The sequence below is a fragment of the Alexandromys fortis genome, unplaced genomic scaffold (assembly GCF_014885135.2).
Source record: "Alexandromys fortis isolate MF-2015 unplaced genomic scaffold, M_Fortis_MF-2015_v1.1 scaffold_243, whole genome shotgun sequence".
NCBI classification, from domain to species: Eukaryota; Metazoa; Chordata; class Mammalia; order Rodentia; family Cricetidae; genus Alexandromys; species Alexandromys fortis.
Window position 1 is genome coordinate 1,038,782 of NW_026068121.1, and position 23,908 is coordinate 1,062,689.

At 56.3% G+C, this 23,908-nt stretch overlaps 4 protein-coding genes across 6 annotated transcripts in view; 2 read left to right on the forward strand and 2 right to left on the reverse strand.

Moving 5' to 3' along the window:
* The window catches only part of Ranbp3 (RAN binding protein 3), a 51,715-nt gene extending 42,395 nt beyond the window's left edge, over positions 1 to 9,320 (forward strand). Inside the window, exons 7-16 of one of the 3 annotated variants that reach the window (XM_050125204.1) lie at positions 482 to 609; positions 2,655 to 2,768; positions 3,966 to 4,069; positions 4,227 to 4,302; positions 4,996 to 5,098; positions 5,304 to 5,413; positions 6,283 to 6,403; positions 7,685 to 7,827; positions 8,157 to 8,349; positions 8,432 to 9,320. In XM_050125204.1, coding sequence (XP_049981161.1) covers positions 482 to 609; positions 2,655 to 2,768; positions 3,966 to 4,069; positions 4,227 to 4,302; positions 4,996 to 5,098; positions 5,304 to 5,413; positions 6,283 to 6,403; positions 7,685 to 7,827; positions 8,157 to 8,349; positions 8,432 to 8,475 — 1,136 coding nt within the window. In that variant the 3' untranslated portion in view covers positions 8,476 to 9,320. The remainder of the gene's footprint in view (positions 1 to 481; positions 610 to 2,654; positions 2,769 to 3,965; positions 4,070 to 4,226; positions 4,303 to 4,995; positions 5,099 to 5,303; positions 5,414 to 6,282; positions 6,404 to 7,684; positions 7,828 to 8,156; positions 8,350 to 8,431) is intronic. The other 2 variants (XM_050125203.1, XM_050125205.1) reach the window with 2 other exon arrangements.
* Positions 9,321 to 9,517: 197 nt separating this feature from the next.
* Caps (calcyphosine) lies at positions 9,518 to 11,404 on the reverse strand. Its single transcript, XM_050125206.1, has 5 exons — positions 10,568 to 11,404; positions 10,372 to 10,472; positions 10,109 to 10,286; positions 9,819 to 10,025; positions 9,518 to 9,722 (listed from the first exon to the last, which is right to left on the reverse strand). Exons 1-5 carry the CDS (start codon positions 10,709 to 10,711, stop codon positions 9,621 to 9,623), a joined length of 732 nt encoding a protein of 243 aa, XP_049981163.1. The 5' UTR covers positions 10,712 to 11,404; the 3' UTR covers positions 9,518 to 9,620.
* Positions 11,405 to 11,762: 358 nt separating this feature from the next.
* Positions 11,763 to 15,066, reverse strand: Vmac (vimentin type intermediate filament associated coiled-coil protein). Its single transcript, XM_050125207.1, has 2 exons — positions 14,316 to 15,066; positions 11,763 to 13,452 (listed from the first exon to the last, which is right to left on the reverse strand). Exons 1-2 carry the CDS (start codon positions 14,504 to 14,506, stop codon positions 13,140 to 13,142), a joined length of 504 nt encoding a protein of 167 aa, XP_049981164.1. The 5' UTR covers positions 14,507 to 15,066; the 3' UTR covers positions 11,763 to 13,139.
* A 205-nt stretch (positions 15,067 to 15,271) lies between these two features.
* On the forward strand, positions 15,272 to 19,005 carry Ndufa11 (NADH:ubiquinone oxidoreductase subunit A11). The gene is made up of 4 exons (XM_050125209.1): positions 15,272 to 15,464; positions 17,854 to 17,946; positions 18,096 to 18,218; positions 18,854 to 19,005. Exons 1-4 carry the CDS (start codon positions 15,368 to 15,370, stop codon positions 18,964 to 18,966), a joined length of 426 nt encoding a protein of 141 aa, XP_049981166.1. The 5' UTR covers positions 15,272 to 15,367; the 3' UTR covers positions 18,967 to 19,005.
* The last annotated feature ends 4,903 nt before the right edge of the window (positions 19,006 to 23,908 follow it).

A 23,908-nucleotide genomic window follows, 5' to 3' on the forward strand; every position in this document is an offset into this window, starting at 1 on the left:
TCCCTTCTGGCTTTGTGAGTGTGCGCATGCACAGACGGGCTTTCTCCAATTGCACAAGACCTGTCTTTGCTAGGTTTTCTTCTGCTCATCATTTTCTGGAAGCCAGTTCTTGTTTGTGTCTTGTTTGGGGAGGGGAGTAGTGCTGCCTGCCGGTGTAGTGTGTCCAGAATAAAGACAGCAGCCCCTCATGTGGGAGCTTTGGGCATGTTTTGTTTTTAATCTAAGAATGCATGTTTTTTTTTTTTTAATGTACCCCTGATTGACATAGAATTTTCCATGTTGCTTTGTCCTTGAACTCATAGCTCTGCTTCCCAAGTGGTGGGATTAAAAACACTTACCACCATGCCCTGCCTAAGATGAATGGACTTTAGAAGCCTCTTTCCAAAGGAGCCTAGACAGAGCCCAGCAGCTCGGGCAGCTGCCAGAGGGCTGAGGAGGGGATGCATACATGTGCCACCTGCCAACTCTCTCCCTTTTGCAGTCCCCAGTAGTGGCACCAATGGGGTCAGCATGCCAACAGACTACACAGGACCAGCCACGTCTGCATCACCAGAAAACCTCACACAGAGGAGCCCCTCCGAGTCTGCCGAGGGGACAAACACACTTGAGGTTGGTGGGTCATGGGATGGCTGGAGTGGGCTGCAGCTCCAGGCCTGGTGTGATTTCTGCTCAGGTTCTCCAAGCCTACACGCCTTCAGTGGTTCCTAGCGCTTGGCCTGCCTGGGCTTGCTCAGTGTCCTCTGTGCACAGTGGAACACAACACCCAGGAGGGGCCTGCAGAGGCTCCTAGCATGGGGCTAGGCAATAATGGAGAGGACAGCAGAGAGCCAAGGGGGCTCAGTCCTTTGCGGGGATGGTGCTCCTGTGACCTACCCACTTCCACAGGGCCCCTGCTAAAAGTCCTCTCACACCACACCAGGGACTGAGACCTTAGCCACTGGACACCTGGCATTGGTTGGTGGCTGTCAGTCAGTCAGGATGGTGGAGCTGGATGCTGGCACAGCCTGGCTGGAACAGTGCACCTGATTTCCCTCCTGCGTCTCAGTCACACTCACAAGAAGCAGGCTAGGAGCCATTGCCCCCATTCAGGGGGTGGGAGCCGGATGAGTATGTCTCCATGTGGCCTTAGACTCCCACTTCCCTGAGCATTTTCCTGGTGAGAGCAGGTAGTGGCTTTGACTGTGACACCACATGGACGAATTCAAGAGCAGAGCAGGCAGCCTGAGAAGCAGGTGGGGCAGGGGTGGTGGCCTTGAATCCCTGGGCTGCAGGGCCCTCTCCTCTCACGTTTCCAGGGCTGACACCCCAGCGCCACTGTACGTGCACCTGAGGGCCCATCTGTGACTGGGAGTGGGGTAAGGGGGAGATGACACACGTAGGACCTTGTGTTGGAGACACACTGTGGTGAGGACACAGCCACAAAAGTCGCTCCTGGGCTTCTTGACTCTGTGAACCCTGAGACTGCGACTCCTCGATGCGGGTAGAAACCCTGGTAAAGTGACAACAGACCTGGGGACTAGTTCTCAGTAGGGGACAGTGCCCAACAGGGATATGGAGGACTATGCATACAAGCCATGCTTCCTGTGTAGGCATAGGACCCATGGCAGAGCGTGAATGGAACCAGATGTATAGTGTCGGGGGGGGGGGACTATTGTTCAGTTAGCGCTGTGCCACCCTTCCCACCACTGAGGGCTGCTGCCACAGGGGTGGTGGAGCTCCAGGAACTGAGAGCACCCACCCACACACCTTCCATGTGCAGCCAGGGCGTCAGCCCAGAGGTCTCCTGGCAACACTCCAGATTCCCCTCATCTGAGCCACATGGGTGAGCAAGTCCCTGAACTCAGGGAGTCACACTTGCAAGACAGTATTTAGAGGGACCAGTGACAGGACTTAATGGACTAAAACTGCTTGTTGCAAGCCTGATGACCTGAGTTGAAGCCCAGTGGAGAAAGAAAGAGACCAACCAGTCCAGGGAGTTACCCTCTGGTTTCCATGTGCATGCACACACATACACACACAAATGCTTGTACACACACATAGTCAAAGAAATGTAATTTGGAAAAAAAAAAAAAACATAAGTTGGTGTAAAACAGTCCAGGAAGCTGTGTTAGAAGTGTGGGAGTGGCCTGCCATATGAGGTTCCCAGCCACTGGCTCTGTGCACCGTGGAATCTCACATCTGTGTCCCACACCACACCATTTCCTCTCACGACTGATGGGGGCTCATTTGGTCTGTCTCTTGGTAGCTGATGTCCCATTTCTAGTGTGCATCAGGACCCTTGGTTCTGATTCTGGCTCTGCTGGCACCAGGGTATGGTGATGTGTCTGGCCCCACTGACAGCCAGTGTTCTCATTCCTGAGTAGAGTCCCCGGGAACAGGTTCTTAGAAGTGCCTTCTGAGCCCCGGGCAGACTGCCTAGGACCAGAAGCCAGTCTGCTGCTCAGAGAGTGCCCATATCTACCCTCTGTCAGCTCACTGAGGCAGGGAACTGCTGGTGTTGGACAGCTGCCAGCTTCAGGGCTTTCTCTAACGCTCCTCACCCCAGGTGAATCTATCATAGCTGCCAGCCAATGTGCGCGCCGGCTGACTGACTCCTGGACGTCCTGTTGCCATCGCTTCTAAGTATGATTGGGTTCTTTTCTTATTCCTTGTAGGAGAAAGTGTTTCAGAAAACCCCACGTGGCACCTCAGAGGAGGGGCACTGTGAAGAGGAGCAGGCAGCCCCACAGGCCTTTGTGTTTGGACAGAACTTGAGAGACAGAGTGAAGGTATTCGCTGGGTGGATGTGGGGCAGTGGAACTGCAGCAACCAGTCCTTAAGGATAGTAGCCTGGGGTACCCGCGACAGCCACACATCTACCCAGACATCCATTGCCCAGGATACCGTTCCACTGAGAATCCCTCCCCACTTTGAGGTAGTGTTTCATGTCCTAGGATTTTGGGCTACCTCAGGTCATCTTTCCAAGAACAGCACTAAAATGCTGGTTGCGTGATTGATTTGGCATGGGTGTGATTTGAGATAAGGTCTCATGTAGCCCAGGCTGGTCTTGAACTCACTGTGTGGCTATGGATGACCCTGGACTGATCCTCTAGCCTCAGCCTCCTGGTTGCTGGGATGGCAGTTGTGCACTAGCCAGCCTGGCTTTGTGATCTGGGCCCTGGGCTCAAGCAGCCCCCAGTGGGGCGACCACAGAATCCTCAGCAGAGTGGTCAGACTGCTCCTGGAGCATGGGGTCTGGGGCAGTTCTTAGTACCCACAGAACCCAGGATGCCCCTCAGAGAGTAATTTGGCCTGGGCTGCACAGCAAGACCACATTGAAATGCTCCCTCATGCAAAAGACTCCAGCGCGCCTCTGTCCCCTGCCCTCTGGTGGGCACCTCCTTCTCGGGGCTGGGCACCCACCATGCTCATCCACAGGACCTCAGGCTTCCGTGGACTCTGCACTCACCCTCCAATGCCATCAGGCACAGCCATGAGCCAGGGTCGCGGGATCTTCTAGTGTCAGGAGTGACACCTACATCATGGCTTTTAACAGAACCACGGAGAAACTGGTTGTCATGGTACCATACCCCCATTATATGACTGGCTGTGCCGTGTGCCAGTTTTCTAACAAGGTAGAAAAGCTCTTTAAGCTTTGTGATCCTCTCTGCAGGTTTCTCTTTCCCACTTATTTTGAGTGCAGCCCAGACCAGCCTTGAGCCTCAGCCTTCTGCAATGTTGAGATGACAGGTGTGTGGGTCCACACCAGACAAGATCTCACTGTGTAGCCCAGGCTGGCCTAAACTCTTAGGATTCTCCTGCCTCTCCCACCCAGTGCTGAGATTAAAGGCGTGCACCACCACACCCATCTTGTCACTGTGTCAGGTGTGGCCATGTTGGTGGCAGATGTACCTTGTGCTCAGTGCATCCTCACGGCAGGACTTGTCAGACAGGGCCACGTGAGCAGCCCTTCCCTCTCTCTGCAGTTAATGAATGAGAACGCCGCTGTAGCGGATGCAGACAGCACTGCGCATCCCAGCTCAGAAACACCTACTGCAACCAACTACTTTCTGCAGTACATCAGCTCCAGGTGAGTGCGCTGTTGTGCACACATGCCACCAGGACTTTCCATCTCGAGAAGAGAGGTCCAGCTGGCCTGTGCAGCAGGCTGTGGGCCTGAGGGGGCGGGGGGAGACAGGCGTCTGTGTGTGCCTGTGGTGCACACTGACGGTGCCACTCCTCTCCAGTGCAGACAGCTCAGCCCACAGTACTGACACCTCCAACAAGTTTGTGTTTGGCCAGAACATGAGCGAGCGCGTCTTGGTGAGTGGCCCTGGCTGGCACTGTTATCTACTTGGGGGCTCACAGCCTGTGGCTGTCATGCTGTCTCCTGTGCAGTCAGGACAGGATTCTCAGGTACAGGAATGAGAAAGACCAGCTCTAGCTCACATTCGCTACAGGTTTCTGTTGCCCCCCAGAGGCTGCTAGGGGACCAGCTTCACCCTGTCTTTACTCTTCACTGACACAGGCATCCCTGTGGCCAGCGCCACAGCTGGCCCCAAAACTACACCACTGAGATAGGTGGCCTGTGTCCCTGTTCACAGAATCAGCCATGCCTGCCACTTCTGCAGGACAGGGGCAGCCAGGATAGCAGGCGCATGCATATTCCCTGCTTCTGAAAACTCATAGCCCAGGACGCAGAGTCTAGCCATCACCCACTCCTCTCAGCCATTTTCTCCCTCTGGGTGTGCGTCCAGCCCCACCATGGTGTCCACAGACTCTGGTCATGCCCCTGGCACCTGGTACGGTCGCCTTGCTACAGCTTATTCCTGTTGGTCTGCCACAGCGTGTGGTCCTGAAAGGAGAGCCTGACTAGGAATGGCTGTTGAGGACAGGCCCCTGCAGGGTGCTCAGGTTTCAGGCCTCTGGGAAGTGCTGAGCAGCCGTCCCTGCTGGGCCTCTCACTCTGTCCTCAGCACCCACAGCAGCTCCGCCCTGGCACGCTTGTTTCCTCAGAGCCCCCCCAAGCTGAATGAAGCCAACTCAGATGCCAGCAGGGAGACTACGCATGTCCAGTCAGGGTCTGAGTCATCGTCCCAGGAGGCTGCCCCCAAGAAAGGTAGGGCACAGCTCTGTACACACCTCAGGAGACTCCCGACCACTAGGCAGGGACAGCTGTGGCCCCAGTAGATGTGAGAGGTCGGCTTGAAGTGCCCGGGATGGATGGCGGGTGGCCATGCTCTGCTGACCAGGACAGGGCTCCTTGGGTCCCCAGGAGCCCCAGGCCTGCTGACTCGGTTGTGGTTTTGGATCCTCTCATGCAGAGTCACTGGCCGAGTCAGCCGCTGCCTACACTAAGGCCACAGCGTGGACATGTTTGCTGGAGAAAGTGGAGGTCATCACGGGGGAGGAGGCGGAAAGTAATGTGCTGCAGGTGAGAGTGAGCGTGCTGAGCAGGGCGGCCAGGAGTGGGCTGCGTAGCAAGACCTGACTTCCAGAACAGCCAGTGAAGGCAGGGAGACGTCTGTGAGTTCAAGGCTAGCTTGGGCTACTGAGAGGGTTCCAGGACAGTCTGGAACGTTTTTGCCTAAACCAGTTGCACAGCCATTGTCACAATTGGAGCCCCGTCCAGTGAGCTAGCACCCGCAAATCTTCCCCTTGCCTCTGGGTTTCCCAGTTCTGAACACTTCTAGGATTCTCTGATGTGTGGAATTTTACCCTGGTTTTGTCACTGTTTGGCATCCTTAGGTCGGTTGTTTCTGTCCCTGACTGGGTAACACCCCAAGGGACTGCATGGTGCCAGTGAACTAGTACTTTCTGCTTTGGAACCCTCATAGGCAGGATGACACGTGCATGTTTGTAAGGACATTCATTTGCTTTCTGGGTCGGCAGTGGAAGGGACTGCCATGCTGTTGTCTTCCCGAGCACTGTAGGATGTCCCTGCAGCTGGGCAACTCCTTCCAGTGGGAGCGAGGTGGCATCTCTGTGTGTTTGGGTTGCCAGAGTTCTCCTTGCTTATGCATTTGGGCAGGGTACATGGCTCCGTAGTAGAACATAGCTTGCCAGAGCTTGGCTTCCATTCCCAGCACCACAGAAACCGAAACACATAAAGAGATGACTGTGTATAAAGAACAAAGCTGGGTGCTGGCTGGCAGCATCCTGACTATAGCTGCGGACTGGTAGGCAGGTGGGGTAATGAGATACCCAGCATCATTGGTAGCTTTGATTTGAAGTGGAGTTTGAGTTTGGTGGGGTACAGAGCGTGGGTACCCATACCCTGCTCACTGACCCCATGTGTTACAGATCCAGTGTAAGCTGTTTGTGTTTGACAAGGCCTCACAGTCATGGGTGGAGCGTGGCCGGGGACTTCTGAGGCTCAATGACATGGCATCAACTGACGACGGCACGTTACAGTCCCGGCTGGGTGAGCACTGGATAAGGGTAGACCCTCCTAGAGGTGGCCCGGGGTCACACCAAACCAGAAGTGTGGGGGCCACAGCTGGGAAAGGGCATGGCTGTGAGCAGGGCTGCGTGTCCGGGCCCTCTGACCGGGGCCTACTGCTCCTGCACACCCACTCTCTGCTCAAGCATCTTTCATGGAAACAGTACAGCTCGGAAGCAAGGTGGCGGCAGGAGCATGTCAGCCTGGGCTGTGAGTCCTCAGAGCAGCAGGCACTGCTCCAGTGTCGGTCAGAGCTGCCCTCCTCCTGGTGGGGCCTTGTGAACATGGTCTCTCTATAGCCCAGTCTGACCTGGGATCCACTGTGAGCTCTTCCAAAGAAATGGGGAACTCCTGTCCCATTTGGTTACTTTTCCCTTGAAAAGTCAACTTAAGCCCAGAATTGGGAGGTGAGGCAGGAGGACTGCTGTGAGTTCAAGGCCAAGCCCAAAACAAAAACACAAAAGTTGGTGGAAGCATTTATAGTACTGTTCTAGGCAGTGACCTGTGACCCTGTGCATATGGGGTAGTGGGGGCTTGTTGTTGTTGTTCTTTTTGTGTTTGTTTTGTTTTTAAAATTTATTTTATATGCATTGGTGTTTTGCCATGGGTGTTGGGTCCCACTGGAACTACAGACAGTTGTGAGCTACCATGTGGAAATTGAACCCTGTTTCTTTGGGAGAGCACTTGGTGCTCGGTGCTTTTTTTTTTTTTTTTTTTTTTTTTTTTTTTTTTTTTTTTTTTTTTTTTTTTTTTTTTTTTTTTTTTTTTTTTTTTTTTTTTTTTTTTTTTTTTGAGCCTGTCCTGGAACTCACTCTTGTAGACCAGGCTGGAACTCGCAGAGATCCACCTGCCTCAGCCTCCTGAGTGCTGGAATTAAAGACTTGGCCCACTACTGCCCAACACAGTCAGTACTCTTAACTACCGAGCCATCTCCAGCCCTAGTTTTTTTTTTCCCCCCATAACAGGTAGCAAGCCAGGAACTACCTGTATGATGCTTATTCCTGGAGCCTCAGATGAGCTCCTGGCCTTGAGGGAGAGGGAGGATGGGACTCATAAGCCTGACTGGGTGGGGAGAGTTGGGATCCGCCTCACACATGTGGTGGGCTTGGGCTTGAGGTGGGATCAGGTGGTCTCCATCTCAGGAGGGCTCTATGAGAGCATGCCTGCCCTGTTCCAGACCTGCAAGGGCATGGCTCCCCTGGTCTTCTGGAGGTGGGCTGCAGGTTGGGGCATGTGTGAAGCTAAGTGGCCTCCTTGCTGCAGTGATGCGGACCCAGGGCAGCCTGCGGCTCATCCTGAACACGAAGCTGTGGGCACAGATGCAGATGGACAAGGCCAGCGAAAAGAGCATCCGCATCACGGCCACGGACGCCGAGGACCAGGGCGTCAAGGTCTTTCTGATCTCGGTGAGCTCAGGGGAAGGCTGGCATGGAACACTGGCTCAGTGCTGGTCACTGTCCTAATGTCACAAAGCAAGGACACAAACCTTCTCCTTGGGCAGTTCCCGATAGCTGTGTGCACACCATGCTGTCCCCTCTACTACACATGACAGACCCCACTCTGACCTCATATTCCAGCCTGACTCTCCAGGGCCTTCCAGCACTTGTAGTCCCTTGTCAGAGAAGTCAGCTGATCGGGCCAGTGTGGCCCAGCGGCAAGCCAGGGTCTACATGTATGGATGTTGCCCAGCCTGGCTACCAGCTACACACTGCCACCTCACACACTGTCTCCCCAGGCCAGCTCCAAGGACACTGGCCAGCTGTATGCAGCCCTGCACCACCGTATCCTGGCACTGCGTAGCCGGGCTGAGCAGGAACAGGAGGCCAAGGCTCCCGCACCTGAGCCAGGGGCCACACGGGCCACCGAGGAGGAAGACAGTGATGAGGATGCGGTGCTAACTCCCTCAGGGGTCACTCCCTCAGGAGCTGGTGAGCAACATGGGGCCTGTGGGAGGGACTCCAGCTGGCCACAGTGGCTGTGCTGGGGCTGAGGGACCCACTCTTCCCACAGGCGCAGGTGATGAAGGAGATGGCCAGACTCCTGGGAGCACATAGCAGCGGAGCCACTGCGCCAGGCTGCTGCTTTGTCGTCTGTCCGCTGCCCGTCCCTCCCTGCAGGCCGCGTCGTGGTGGTGTCTATTGCTGGGGTGGCCGCAGGCTGGATCCGCGTGTCCCCTCTGCAGCAGACGGGGATGCCAGGATGCGGCTTGGGACTCAAACCTCATCATATTGATGAGCAGAAAGAACGATCCCTGCCCTCCTCCGATCGAAAAGGCACATTGACACTGTCACAGCTTCCGCTGGCTCTCAGACCTGGCCTGGTCACCCAGCCTCGTGGTGACCAGCTCTCCCTCCCTGGGCAGCAACAGTTCAAACTCTGAGCTCAGCGTTCTGTTGAGAGCAACCTGCTGTCTGCTCAGCTTCCCACTCTGCCAGGTTCACATGGCTGATGCCTCTTTCATTTCTGATGGCCTGGCTTCCGAGGACCTGGGTGAAGCTGCTCTTTGGCTGAGCTGACTTGATGTCCCTGTGGGAAGCGTCCGGCCCCCACAGCGACTCCCTAGGTCTGGGCCTGAGAACGCCTGTCTGGACAACGCTGGCCCAGGAGGGTTCCTGTGCTCTTGTTCACCTGCACCACCTGGGCCTCCCTAAGCAGCACGGCCCCGAGGGATTGACCATCTAGGGCCCCTGAAAGGCAAAGGGCCTGTCCTCGGGCAGAAGGTGACACCCCCACCATAGACTGTGTGGTTCCATCTCTGCCCGGGCCACACCCGGGGAGCCAGCAAGGATACCAGAGGCTGCCTGGCAGATGGGTCAGTCACACTGCTTCCAGCCTTAGCCAGTCAGTGACAAGTGACTCCAGACGTCGCCCATGTGTTTTGGAACACTTATGTAAGATTGTCATATGAAATGTATTTGAGAACTGCATTAAAACTTTTAACTAAAACCCCGACTTCCCGTGCACCTGGCAACCAGACAAGCTGGGTGTGGCCAAGGGGGGCCCTGATGGGGTCAGTGCTCAATCCAGCCAGGCCTGCGGGTGGCCCTGCCAAAGACCTGGTCCAGCCGGTTCTTCAACCTCCCATTCTCACATATTCCCCTCCCTGTGTCTAGTTGGGGCCCCAGGACAGTGGTAACAGTAGCAGATGGGTCAGGGGACTAGGCTAAGGGCAGTTGTCAGGCAGCTGAGGGCTACAACATCAGAGGCGCCAGGCATTGCTCACCATGGCCACAAACTCTGAATCAGTGTCCACTGAAGCGCTGAGTCCCCTGTAGTAGTCTTGGAACTCTGCCAGTGTGACCTATGGGGAGGGAGACAACAGGCTATGAGGGGGGAGGGCTATGAGTGGGACCCAGGCCAGGGAAGCTGCCCTGTGGAAGGTACCAGGTGAACACACCTGCCCATCCTTCTCAAATGTGTCAAAATTGTCGAGGAATTGATGGAGGGCCTCATCCTCCGGCCACTCTCCACTGCACACCTTGGGGTGAGCGTGGCCAGAGTATACCCCTCGCAGGTCGTCCACGGTCACCACACCATCCCCTGTCTGGTCCAGCTTGGCAAAGGCAGCTGCAATGACGGCTTCTCGGGCCTTGGACATAGGGGGCTGTAGAAGGGGACAGTGACTGAGGGGTGCTGGGGCTGGCCACTCTCACTGGCACCCCTCACAGTGTCTGAGGCCAGCCTCACCTGTAATGCCCGCAGGAACTCCTCCAGGTCCAGCATCCCACTGCCATCACGGTCCCAGCGCTTGCACAGTGCCTCTGCCTCTGCCTCCCCCACATCCAGCCCCAGCTGTCCCAGGCCCTGCCTCAGCTCCTCTGCATCCAGGGACCGGCTACCATCCTTGTCCAGGCGGCGGAAAAACCTGGGGAGCAAGATACCGAGTTGGATTCCATTGATGGGAACTGCCGGACCAGAAGGTGCCGAGAATACCGGGCATGAGGGCTCACCTGGCCAGGCCCTGGATTCCTGAGGCCCCTCGGGATAGACACTGGGCTCTCAGCCTTTCTATGGTGGCATTCACGGTGTCCATTGTGAGCACAAATGAACACTGCAGAGACAAGAACTTGGCGATGGGTTTCTGTACTCGGCTGGCCTGACAGAGCTGCTAATACCACATAGCCCAAGATCACCCCAACCACTCACCTGGCTTGCCTGTGTATGTAGGTCTGGCCGGTGGAGCTCTGGGGAGGTCTGTGCGTCCTGCCTGGCACAGCTGTTGCTAAGCAATACAGATGGCTCTGGGGACAGGGAGGGACCCGACTGTAACTCTTTCTGCGCCAGATACATTAGCTTGCCAAGAAGGGCAGGCACTATGACTGACTCCCAGACCCCTGTCTACCCCTGGGGCCACAGTAGCTTCAAACCTGGCTGAAGACTTGGGACACGCAAGCTATCTCACTCTGGACTTCAGGGGTACCCCAGCTATTTGGGAGACTTGAGGTGGGGACAGAGCTGAAAGTCTGAAGCCAGGTTGGGCTACAGACTGAAACCTTTGTCTTTTAAAAAAAAACAGGGCCTGGTGGTACACAGGTATAATCTCAGCGTGCAGGAGATGGAGGGATAGGAGTTCCAGGCTATGTGAGGCTGCCTCAAAATCAAAAGAAACATTGTCCATGAGTTTGCAAGCCAACCGGTGTCGTGATTGAGTTAATGAGAAACTGAAGTGACATTTTGCTATCCAAACGGATGGCCTGTTGTACTCCAAACATTGGCGAGTGTCAGAAAACTAACTCATTGTTTTCAGTTTTTGGTGCTGGGGATGTAACCCAGAGCCTTGGCATGCCAAGCAAATGTTGCTAAGTCACCCCTCAGGCACCAATGCTTTTCTATAGAGAAATGTAAAATATAATCAAGAATTGCTGGGAACGTTCCTTTTCACAGTGCTGGGATAGAAACCGGGGACCCAACCCGTGGCAAGTAAGCCCTGCCACTGAGCTACAGCCCAAGCAATTCTGAGTCTTAAGTTGCAAGGCTGGCCACAAATCACAATCCCAGAGAACCCAGACAACAATGAGGACCCTAAGAGAGACACGCATAGATCTAATCTACATGGGAAGTAGAAACAGACAAGATCTCCTGAGTAAATTGGGAGCATGGGGACCTAAAAAAAAAAAAAAGATACAAGGCTAGGAGGTAAATCTCAGCATTACAAACACTCCCCCCAGCCCCATCCCCCATCTGGATGGTCACAGGCTGGGGAGTGGAAGGTGGGGCTTGGGTAATAAAACCAATAAATCCTTGTCCCCTAAATTCAAAGTTGCTTTGGTACACAGCAGTTTCCCTTCCCTTTGGTCTGAGTTTCCTCAGCTGTCAGAGCCTGTGCAGAGTTGCAGGGCTCCTGACTCCAACCCCAGTCCCCACAGGAAGGACAGCCCAGGCTTAGAAATAACTGGTTTATTCTGGTGCTTCTCCCCTGTACAAATGACTCCCTTTTCCCCTCTGTTTCCTCTATTGAGGGTCCCAGGCAGGAAGTCAGCACCATGCAGGATTCAGAGACCAGCTGGATGGAGCAGCCCCTATCTCCCCCCCACACACACACACTTGGTGGCTGTTCCAGGACAATTCTCTGAGCACCAGGACCATGAAACTCAACAGACCAAGCGCTGGTTGCACTCTGGCTGCAGGGGCGTGTGAGGACTCTTCTGCTGCTCTGACGAAAACAACACACCCTCACCATCGCAGGCCCGGGACAGCACCGAAACCAGAGTTACAAAATAGATCCTCTCAGGGTATCAAAAGAAGACTTGCTACAAAAACACCATTGTCCCTGGGAACAGGGCAAGGGCTCATCAGATGTCCAGGAGGCTCCTGGCTGTTGGGGGCCTCATCAGCTGTGGCAGGCACTGATGAAGATAGAAGTTCAGAGGCCAGCCTGGGCTACACAAAATTGCCTTAAAAAAAAAAAAGCAATCACAGTGGAGGGCAGCAACCAGGCTGTAGTAATTACTACAGGGACGCTGGTCAGAAGGCCCCTCTGAAAGGGACATTGGAGAGAAACCTGAGTGTCATGGGGGAAGGCTGAGGCTTGGACTGTGGTGTCAGAGGGAATGGACGCAAGGGAAATGGATCCTGGATTCATGATTTGTCTTCCTACACAGAAGCAACAGAGGAGATTCTGCCTCAGGATGAGTGGTGATGGGTCAGGACTCATGTCACCTGGGCATGTGACTTGCACTTGTATTCAAAGCACTTGGGAGGACTCTGGGTTCCAGAGAAGTCTGGGCTGTCGAGAGAGACCCCATCTCACAGCAAAAAAAAAAAAAAAAAGATAGGGCCTGGTGTTGGGTGCCTGTCATCCCAGCAGGGCTCAAGGTCACCCTCAGCAAGTTAGGGGCCAGCCTGGGCTATGTGGAACTGTGTCTCCAACAGGAAACAGCATGGCTTCGGAGTCAAGCTGCTGTTAATTTACTGGTGCTGGGATGTCGGGTGTCCTGTCCCTCTGTCAGTTTGCCAGCATGTCTGCATGCTGGGCGGGGGGCTCCACTACTAAGCCACTGCCTCAGCCTTTGTTTATTTTTGAATTATTTAAAATCAACTGAATGTAGCAGATGCCCCAAGTGCTGGGGGAGGGAGGTGGAACTGTTTTAAATGGGATCTTGGCTTTTCACTTGTTCCAATGTTTATGAGATCCCAATAATATCCCAGGACCCTTCAGGTGACACCTGGGGCTCTGGGCTTTGGCCACACATTCTGAGATCTGATCCGCCAGGGCAGCTCATACTGTGGTCCCAAAGACGGCAGGCTGCAGGTCATCCTGGCCCTCCCCAGTGCTGTTGCCCAGGGGTGGGCCGGGCCCATCGGGAAGCAGCTGGCCCTGGCTGCTGGCTGGCGAGGGGCCCAGTCGCTCAGCCTCCTCCAGGGCGGCCAGCAGCGCAGCCAGGGGTGGTCGACGGCGAGCGATGTCTTGCAGCAGGTCAGCCTGGGGCTGCAGCTGCTGGATCAACTGGTCCCTCTGGTCCACTGCAGACTGCAGACTGCGGACAGTGGCCTCCGAGCTCAGCAGCTGCTCCTGGAGGGCGGAAATCTCCCTGGTGAGGGGGCCAAAGGAGGTAGTTACTACTGGGGTACAGAGGCTCTGCCTACCTCCACTGCCTCTTTATTTGCATGCTTGTATGTGTGCCCAAATGCCCACATGTAAGTTGGGGTACAGCTTGTAAGAGTTGGTTCACTTCTTCTACCCCATAGGATAAAATTCTTTATCTTTCTTTTTGTCTTGCTTTATCGAGAAGACAGGGTTTTTCTGTGTAGTCCTGGCTGTCCTGGAACTCGCAGTGTAGACCAGGCTGGCCTGGAACTCAGAGATCCTCCAGCCTCTGCCTCCCATTCTTAATGTCAAGTGAGTGTACCCACAAAGCCAACTCCACAGCATGCCTGGAGTCAGGGTTCTATCCCTAGCACACTATCATCCCAGCACTCCAGGGGATCAGGAGTTGAAGGGTATCCTGACTACACAGGGCCTTCCAGGCCAAAACAAAACAATGCCAGTTTTGTGGCTCCTTCAATAGAACTTCCTTGTGGCCCAAAATGGTTGCCACAGCTCTGACTACTGTATATGGGTTTTGACATCCTACGGATAGGCTCCTACCCAGCAGCCCCTGGGACATGCTCTTCAATTCATACCTCCTCCGATCCTCAGACGGGCACAAAACTCTAGGGCCCCCAGGGCGTGCAGTACCAGGGGACCAGGCCTTGCGGGACAGCTGGCCCCGTTTGAGCAGTCTGAGACACTCATATAGCCCAGGCGGTACTCCTAACTCCTGATCCGCCGGCCTCAGCCTCCTCAGTGCTGCGATGCCAGACACTTAGAGCTCTGGAGATTTTGGCTCCTGGTTCCCAACCCTTGCCGCCCGCCTCCTCCGGGAAGTCGGCCGGGCCTCCCCCGGGGCCTCACCGGTCCTTGACGCGGCCCAGCTCGTCCAGGGCGGCGCGCAGCTGCTGGTCGTGGCGGGCCAGGCGCTCGGCCTGCGCGCGGACCGTGCGCTCCGCCGCCAGCAGCCGCGTCTCCAGCTCCGCGGCGCGCCGGTGCACGGCCGCCAGGTGCGCGTTCGCCTCCCGGATCTGCAGCGCGGGCGGCGCAGACATGGTCCCCTGGCCGCCACACAGGCCCCGCCCCGCCCCGCGAGGCCCCGCCCAGCGCGCAGGGAAGGCCCCGCCCCCTGAGAAAAACTGTGCTCCTTCCTCTTGGACTCTCGCTATTGGGCACGATTCTGAGGGGGCAGGGCTAAGGCAGGCACGCCCTTTAGGTGCCACTCAAGTCTCTTCCGTTTGCCTCCGAGCTCAGGGCGATCTTGAAGCCCCGCAGACGAGGCCTTGAGATCCATCAATTATATCCTCCTCGACTTACGATTGGTCCCTATGCCGATAGTCCCCGCCCAAATAGGCCACGCCCCCAAATAGTCGCACGCGGTTCTGATTGAGAATGCGAATAGCCACACCCTACACACATCCCGGGTCCCTGATTGGCCGAAGCGCTGGGCTCTGTAAAACCTGCATTACGATTGGTGTATCCACTGTCAATCTCGCCTATTGACCCGCCTTACGCCGAAATTGCTGTACTGCAATTGATCTGGCAACCTGTCAATCTCTTGGATGGCGGGTTGTCAATGGCATCGACATTCTCTCCACTAGGAACGCCGTCTTTGCTAGGACAGGCTGCATTTTCCTTGACTGGCAGCGGTGCTCCTCAGTTTACCTTTCCAAGAATGAAGTCACGGGTGTCCCTACCCAGATTCGCTCGTGGGGACGCGCACGACACCGTTCCTACTGCGTGAAACCGAGCCGTCCACGCCCAGCCCGCTCCGCGCGCATGCGAACAAGCAATGTCCACGTCCGGGACGCTCAATAAAGTTGCGCGCTGGAAGCCTCGCGAGAGTTGGCCCGGCCGGCTGCCCTTGAGCTCGCCGCGGCGCGGAAGGGTCTGCCCGTGCACTGCCCGGCGCAGCCATGGCCCAGTGGCTCCTCCGGGCCTACGATGAGATCCCCGACGGCACCCAGTGTCACCGCAAGACCTACATCACCACTGCGTTCGGCGGCCTCATCGGTGAGCGCGGGCCCCTAGAGCGGAGGGCACGCGGAGGTCAGGGGGCCCGCGGTGCGGGGCCGGAAGGTGCAGGAGCTTGAGGATTCTGAGGGGTGTAGACCTATTTGCCCGCTGCCCCTAGGATTTCAAGGGGCCACAAGCCATTATCGCGGAGTCTGGAGAAAATGTGAAGATCATTTTAGGGTCATGGAGTGATCAGACCATTCGAGGTTTTGAAGATACTAGACCGCAGAGTCGCTGTGTAGCCGAGGGTGGCCCTGCGCCCCTGATCCTCACGATCCTCCGGCCTCAGCCTCCGAAGTGCCTGGATGACAGGGCTACACCCTGGGAAATGCTTTGTTGTTGTTATTTTTTTGTGTCTGTTTTGAGGTATTTCAGGCAGGGTCCCACCGTCTATCCCAGGCTGACCTCGGACTCGGAGAACTGTCTGTCCCTGCCCCTCGAGCTCTGGGATCAAAGGCGAGCGCCACCACGGGAGATATTTATTTGTTTACTATTATTTTGAGACAAGATCTTCCTCCGTAGCACTGGCTGGCATGGAACTCAAAGAAATCCTCCTGCCTCTGCCTCCTGAGTTCTGAGATTAAAAGCATGCGCCACCGTGAGGACTGTAAGATTCCTGATGGGGCACACTTGTTAGGAATGTCAGACATCTTTTTGGGGTGACTCTCACTGCATCTACAAAGCCTCGGTCACTCATGCTCTTGCAGTGTGTATACAGGCCTCATTCATAAGTCCTCCCCAAGGCTTTTCTCCCTCCAGGCAAGTGCTGTGGGGTCAGATGAGTGGGAGAATTTTTGTTTGTTTTAATTTTGTTTTGTTTGATACAGGACTCTGTGCTTTGTCCAGGCTGGCCTTGAACTCACAGACATCTGCCCACCTCTGCTGGGATTAAGGGGTGTGCCACCGCTACATGACCATGGATTTGAGGGCTTTTATTTTTATTTATTTATTTATTGCTTTTTCGAGTCAGGGTTTCTCTGTGGTTTTGGAGCCTGTCCTGGAACTAGTTCTTGTAGACCAGGCTGGTCTTGAACTCACAGAGATCCACCTGCCTCTGCCTCCCGAGTGCTGGGATGAAAGGCGTGCGCCACCACCGCCCGGCTGATTTGGGGGCTTTTAAAACTGACGGAACGTTGGCGTTGGAGCCAGAGGATGAGCGTGTGCAGCGTGGGGTAGGGCTGGAGTGTCTCAGGTGGATGCTGAGCTAAGCCGGTCCTTGCCAGAAGCAGTGCTGGGAAGCCAGTGTGGGAGGAGGTGGGAAGTTGTAGCTGCTTGAGCAATCGTCCCTGTACATCTTCTTTGTCCCCAGGCTTCTCATTCCCCTGGGGGGGACTGGTTTCCTGTCTGGCTCCCCTCAGGGTTCATTGCAGGAGGGCAGTGAGCCTACCTTCCCAATGGGGTCTCACAACTTGAGGAACTCATGAATGAATGAGGCCCTCAGTGAGTGGGTGAATGAACTCTTGCCTTGGCAGCATAGCCCCCATAGCGATGGTGGCTGGTGGGCACAGCTGCTCCTGGAGGCTCCCATGCTGCCAGTGGCGCCGAGGCTGTGCCTGTTCTGGCTGTGGGACAGTCATCGCAGTGGCAGCAGCTAGAGAAGGTGGGAGGCGGTCAGTCTGGGAATGGGTCTTAGGACCCCTGGCTCATAAGGCATGGTCAGTGAAGTCACTCAGGGTCCCTGTGTCCAGACCCGTCCTTCAGCCCAGCTGGAGGCCTCAGTCCGTCAGCTCGGAACTCCCAGAGCTCACCAGGAAAGGCAAATGTGGCACACCCCCTGGGGCTGGAGGATGGCTGAGAGGCAACACCCACTGTCCTGTGGCCAGCTGTGCCAGACTGGTGGCTTTGCTTCTCTGGGGCCGCTTCGCCGTCTGTGAAAGGGAGTAACGGCAGAATCCAGCCAGCCAGGCAGTTTCCGTGTAGTAGGAAACCTGTAGCAACTGCTCCAGGAGTTGTGGATAGTAACTGGGGCTGCCCTGCCGTCCACCCAGACCTGGGCTCCTGGCTCAGCATCCACCCTGGCCTCAGCTCTTACATAAGCCATGGTGTGAAGTACAGGGCAGTAGGGAATGGAAAAGCTGACCAGCGTGGGGGTAGGGTGGGCGTGGAAGGCACGGAGACAGCCAGGTGTGGAGACGCGTCTTGGCGGAGCCACTGGCACGTGAAAGGTCTAGCCTCTCTTGAGCCTGGTTGCTGCCAAGCCGGATTGGGCCCAGGTCCCAGCCCCTTGGAAAATCTGGCCTTTGATGGGAGTGGAGGAGGCACTGTGACAGCCGTGCCGTCGATGGCACGGGGCCCTGGGTCGGGGAACAGCAAGAGGTGGGCCTGAGTTTGAGTTCTGCTGTATCCCGGCAGAGCTTCCCAGACCTCCGCCCTTTCTCCTCCACAGGCGCCATAGGCTCAGCCTACAGCGTCGTTCTCAACCCTGCAGACACCCACCTGGAAGCAGTGGCCAGGGCTGGCCGGTACACGTTCACTGCAGGTGAGCTGGCAACGGTCCTGGACCCTGACCCTGGCCTGGCTGAGAGGGCAGAGGGTGGTGGCACCCAGCTTTGTCTGCCCAGGGACAGCCAGGTACTGGCTCAACACCGCCTCCATTTCCCCACCTTCAACCCCCACCGCCCCTTACAGCTGCTGTCGGAGCTATGTTTGGCCTCGCCACCTGTGTCAGTGCCCAGGTCCGTGAGAAGCCAGATGACCCCCTGAACTACTTCATTGGAGGCTGCGCTGCAGGCCTGACCCTGGGAGCGCGCAGTGAGTATCGTCATGTCCCCCACACACACACAGTGCGTGATGACTTCAGCCTCCTCCCTCTGTTCCACGCCAGACAGGCAGTTGCCGCCATTTCAGCACCGGGCAGTCCTTCTACCTAAATGCCCTCCTGGATGGCTGTCCTGCCCATGCCACCCTGTGTCACAGACACTCAGTAGCCATCTCCAGGGTGGGACGAGGCCTCCCCCCCCCATTCTTCTACCATTTGCATGTGCACACTGGGAACCGGCGGCCGTCTCTTCCCAGCTGGAGGCCCTGTAAGGTCTGGATTTGCCTACAACCCAACTTTGACTTCAACCCCAGGCCTCCTCGTACTCTGTGTGGTCCTGGGCGTCTGGCCAGGGGAAAGCCGTGCTGGCCCTCAATTCAACCATGGGGAAAGGCTGTAGCAGGGAGGTGTCTTAACTGCCAGGAGCCAGTGACATCCCCTCCCGACATGACCTGGAGTAGGGGAATAGTTGGTACAGGGTAGCTGGGCCTTGGTGTCCCCATTTCCACAACTCACTGCTGGGCTCTATAGGTCTCTAAAGAACCCTAGTTCCATCAGCCCTATCGCCGTGGGGGGCTCCAGGGTTGCACCTAGAACACCCTGTGCCTGATGCCGTCTTTCCCCACAGCTCACAACTACGGGACTGCAGCTACAGGCTGCGTATACATGGGCACCGCAGCCGCCCTGTTCAAGATGGGAAAGCTGGAAGGCTGGGAGTTCTTCGCCAGCCCCAAGGTGTGAGTGGAACCCTGCAGCAAATAAACACCGTGTGTCCCTGTGCCTAGTGTCCTGGAGACTTCCTTGCAGCCATGCACCAACCACGGGGGAGGGGTGTGTGTTAGCGCGCGCGAGTGTGCGTATATGCAGAAGTGGATGAGATGACACAGGTCCAGACTTGCTCTGGACACATAGAACTCAGGCAACCAGGGAGAAGACCGGAAGACCACACGTGCCCAGTGTGGGTGTGCCAAGGCTGCTGACCTGGCCCTGCAGTGGGGGAGCTGCCCACTGGGGCCAGAGGGAGCTAGGGTTGAGAGCTGCATTGACACAATCCGCATTCCCGTGGTCAGCCACCAGCGAGTGGAAACCTGACCACCCCCACACTCAGGTTGCCGCCATCGCCTCCCAGGCCTGCCCACAAAGCCAACAGCTTCTGGTAAACACTGGGCCCACACACCCATTACTCCAAGTTCCTGGGCAATGGAGCAGAGAGTCCTGGATGGGCTGTCCTGTGCTGCAGGCCACCGCAAGCCTCAAGCCCAGAATGGAGCCCATCAGCCTGGCCAGGTGACATGGAGCTCAATCCCTGCCTAACAGAATCCTTGCCCAGTGCCTGACAGCCCCATGATTTAGGTGGCCCCGGAATGCTGGCGACGCCCGGCCCAGCACTGGCTGAGCTTCCTGGCAATTGTGGAGGAAGCAGCGGGCTCCAGCAGGCCGCAGCGGCCGTAAATCAAGCTCTATGTCCTGCCTGAGGAGCTGCTGGGCCCAGGCACTCACTGCTGGGGGCCCAAACTGGCATGCGTCCCCTGCAGCTCCAGGTGCCATCTCAGGGTCATCCCCAAGACTGTTTGAGCTGGACTTGGGGCTCCCTGAGAAAGAACGGGGATACCCCAAGACATGCAAAGGACACAGCTCAGGCCCCAGAATGCTGGAATTCATTTGCTCTCTGGCTTTGAATCCTGGGTTCCTGGCTGTATCTCTCAAAACATGCATGGAGCCTCAGCTCTGCCCTAGCACACGGGAAGGATGACTTTCCTCTGCACAGCAGGTCCCTCCCAGCTTCCTGGTTCTGGATGTGTCCCCACAGCGGTCTGAATGAACCTGGGTGGTCACCATCTCCCTTTCCTTCACCTCCACCGGGGCCTGCTGTGGTGCTGCCCTGCCCACTGGTCACTATTGCATCTTCCATAGGTCTGGGGGGGCGGTGTTCAAAGCCAATGCCTGTTACCCCTCTTGGCTTCCAGGGTGCTGCTGACTCTGCTTGCAGCCCACCCAGCCCTTTCTGGGCTAGCTGCCAGGGCTAGAGTCCAGACCCCCAGAAAGGGGCAGGATGGGGCGGCTGCTCACCGGGCTCCAGGGAACCCCAAATCCAGGCCCCGTTGGCAATAAACATTTACTAGCCAGCGAGGGTTGACGTCACCTCCACACAGAGGCCCTCATCCAGAATGCCCTGCAGCCTCCCGTATGGAGCAATGGGGAACCATCAAGACAGGCTCCCTGAAGGCCTGGAAGAGAAGGTCATCCTCGGGTCAGAGCAGGTGCTGGGGACCCTGGGACATACCTTTTCCTAGAATACACATATGGGCACAGGAACAGGAAGTGTGGCCCAGTGGCGTTTGCCGGCAAACCAGAAAAGTGTCAGCAGGACACAGGGTTGAAGTGTGGCTGAGAACTCCCACCCCTGCCCCAGCCCTCCTCCTCCTCTTCCTCAGGACCAAGGCCCAAGTCCTCCCTGCAGCCCACAGTGCCTGCTCTGCTCCTCCCCCCCCCCTGCTCCAGCCACACAGGCCTCCCCCGTGCTCCAGCATGCGGGCTCCATCCTGCCCCAGTCCCTTTGCCCACAGTGAGACCTCTGCCCAGTGGTTCTTCCCTAGCTGGCACTTACAGCTTCTGCATGTCTCTTCTGGGGGATCCCTCATCCCTTCCCTCTGCTGCTCTCACGGGCTCCATCCTGGCTGCTACATCCCCTGGTTCTGACCCAGCAAGGCTCAAATAATTCCACATGGAATGACTGAGAGTGAAAGGTCGGGTTAGCTGGTGGCTATGGTGTAGCCTGCCAGGAGAGCACCCAGGCCTGAGATGCTTACCTCTGGTGTGGGCTTGGTCCAGGGTCCTGCCTTCTCCAGCAGGTAAGAACAATACACGGGGCTCAGTGCATGGCAGACAGCACCCGCGACAGGCCATTCACAGTCTCGCCCCAGCCGCAAGGAACCTGTGGGCAGCTGCATCCACACCACAAGTGCAATTGAAGATAATAAAGATGGATCTTTAAAAAGCAAGGGGAAAGGTGTCTGCTGCCGAGCCTGGTGCCCTGGGTGCGATCTCTGAAGCCCACACAGCTGGGAACAGAGAACGGACTCCCATGGGTTGCCCCTGACCTTGGCACCAGCACACTTTAATATGAAAATTAAAGGACCAGGACATGTAGGAGTCTGGGTCCTATGGAACTCAGGGCGGTGGCCAGCGCCTGAGTCCACAAGACGGGAGTTGGTCTGTGAGGCAAGCTTAGGCAGCTGTGAACATGGGACAGGCCAGGGTGTGTTCCCCACAGAGCACGGCTTTCTGGAAGGGAGCCACTCAGGCCAAGGGCACAGCACGCCAGGGCCGTAGGTCCCTCAGTGAGGGTCCTGTCTGCCATCCCAGCAGCGGAGATGGAGTCAGGAAGATCCCCTGCTACACAACGACGTTAAGGCTAGCCTGGGCTACAGGAAAGCCTGTTCTGAAAAGGGAACGGTTAAAGGAAAAAACATAAACATTTCAGCTTAGTAAAGCCCCCTCGTGGGGGAGGGGCAGCACCTGCCCATTAACCGGAGGGAGTCATCGTCTACTGGGAAACTGAGGCACAGAACACCCCCCCTTCCAGTTCCTCTCTGAAGCAACCCCCCCTCATCCGCCCACACAGACCCAAGCTTTCCAGGAAAAGCTGGGTGGTCGGTAGTCTGGAGACTGGGGGCTGTGGGCTCTGACCCTGAACCTCAGCAGGGAAGGTGTAAGGCAGGTAGTGGGTGTGGAGGGGGGGCATTCCACCCACACAGACGGGCCCAGTCGCTCTGGGGCCTGCCTGGCTGGCTGGAAATCCGCAGACCCCACTCATTAAAGAAACAAAAAGCTGAACCTGCTTGTCTTTTTATATGTCTAAAATGTACTTTATGGTTTTTCTTTCTTCTATTTTTTCAATAGGTAAAACAGACTTGGGCTACCCAAAGCTTCCTAAGCTGCTGAGAACAGACCTTAGCGTCCCCTATACACACCTGCCACCAGTCCGGTGTCTTTGTGTTTTCTTTCCTCTGGCCTCATCCCCATCCTTTCCTGCCTGGCACACGGAGACCCACCTGCCCTTTTTAATGACAGCATACTATTCTAGCGCTCTCTCCCATGCCTCTCCCCCACCCTCACTAAAGCCATCCTGGGAGCTGCCCTGTGCCCACAAACCTCTAAAGTGCTAATTAGCAAGCCAGTTTTCAGTTTACAGAGAAGCCGAGCCACAAGGATAAAGCTCCTGTAAGTCACCGTCCTTGTTCCTTAGTCCACGCAGGTCCCCAGCTTGCACGAGCGGCAATGTTTATTGCCACCGATGGCTAGTGTCCATAGCTGTCAGAAACCAAGGCCTGGCAGAACCCTAGAGTTCTCTGTACCCCGCCCGACCGCTGCCACCCAACATCCACCCAGGCTTTCCCTCGTTGTGTGCATTTTAAGGGCTCCTCTAGTCTTTATGCCCGCTGGCTCCTGCTTAGACGTGTTTAGTATCCCACTTTCTGGGTAGACCACAGGCCGGCCCATTTGGTCTGGAAAGGACATGCCGGTATTGCTACCATTGTTCTTGCCTTTGTGCTCTGAGATCCGGCCTTAGTGTGTGGCCTAAAACTCATCCTCCTGCCTCCAGGGTGCCGAGACGCCGGGTGTGTGCCACCACTGCCCATCTGAAGGACATCCTGCTTGCCTGCAAATCCTAGGGATTATGGAAACGGTTCCACAAACATCCGTGCACGTGGGTTTGGTGTAGGCACAAATCCTTTACCTCCTTTGGGTAAACACTAAGGACGTGACTGTGGACCCTGTGGGGAGTCATCGTTGCTCTCACCCCAGCAGCGTGGCAGGGTGTCCGTGGCCCCAGGTCCTCCATGGTATTTGGCTATTGGCAGCACCTGCCCTTCCCGCCCCTCTTGAGCTTTGCTTAACTGTCACCTTGGCTCCCTGGAAGCCCAGGCGTTATTTATGCCACTGAGGACAGTCACATCCCTAAGGTTACATGGCAGATGGATAGAAAGCCAGGATGTCTGAGTACCCTCATATGCAGATGCCCGTGGGTAATGGTGTTGAAGCATGTGTGGGACTCACAGAAGAGGAGATGGATTTGAGGAGAGAAAGGGACAGGAGCAGCTGCTGGGGAGAGCCCTGGGTGCTGGTGCTCAGGTCCTTCTCTGGGCTGAGTCTTTCAAGTCCCCTGAATAGCTGTGAAGATCCAAATGCCGCATCTGGCACCTGTGCAGCCTCACTCAGGGCCACAGCAATCCCTTCAGCAACTACAGGTCCAGGATCTGGTCCCCATCAGGGTGGTCTGGGGACAGCTGACGGCCATCTCTGGTCTCTTCCCTCTTAAAGAAAACTGGATGTGAGGAGGGGGAGGGGGCATGGGCACTTCCTGCCCCAGACTGGTCCTCTGATGGCAGTTGGGGACTCCCTTTCTTCCTAGACTGTGCTATTCCCTTCTGACCCTCATTATCCAGCCACCAGATACAGGAGTAGATCTTCCCCATCCTGTCCCCTCACCATCCTGTCCCCCACCATTCTGCCTCTCACCATCCTGTCCTCACCATCCTGTCCCCCACCATCCTGTCCCCCCACAATCCTGTCCCCCACCATTCTGCCTCTCACCATCCTGTCCTCACCATCCTGTCCCCCGCCATCCTGTCCCCCCACAATCCTGTCCCCCACCATTCTGCCTCTCACCATCCTGTCC

Coding starts and splice junctions, on each gene's coding strand:
- Caps (XM_050125206.1), bottom strand. CDS start 10,711: ATGTATCTGGCGCAGAAAGAGTTACAGTCGGGTCCCTCCCTGTCCCCA. Junction 10,026..10,108: donor AGTTCCTGCGGGCATTACAG/GTGAGGCTGGCC, acceptor CCCCTTCTACAG/CCCCCTATGTCCAAGGCCCG. Junction 9,723..9,818: donor CATTTGAGAAGGATGGGCAG/GTGTGTTCACCT, acceptor CCCTCCCCATAG/GTCACACTGGCAGAGTTCCA.
- Vmac (XM_050125207.1), bottom strand. CDS start 14,506: ATGTCTGCGCCGCCCGCGCTGCAGATCCGGGAGGCGAACGCGCACCTG. Junction 13,453..14,315: donor CTGGGCCGCGTCAAGGACCG/GTGAGGCCCCGG, acceptor CCCCCTCACCAG/GGAGATTTCCGCCCTCCAGG.
- Ndufa11 (XM_050125209.1), top strand. CDS start 15,368: ATGGCCCAGTGGCTCCTCCGGGCCTACGATGAGATCCCCGACGGCACC. Junction 15,465..17,853: donor TGCGTTCGGCGGCCTCATCG/GTGAGCGCGGGC, acceptor TCTCCTCCACAG/GCGCCATAGGCTCAGCCTAC. Junction 17,947..18,095: donor CCGGTACACGTTCACTGCAG/GTGAGCTGGCAA, acceptor CGCCCCTTACAG/CTGCTGTCGGAGCTATGTTT.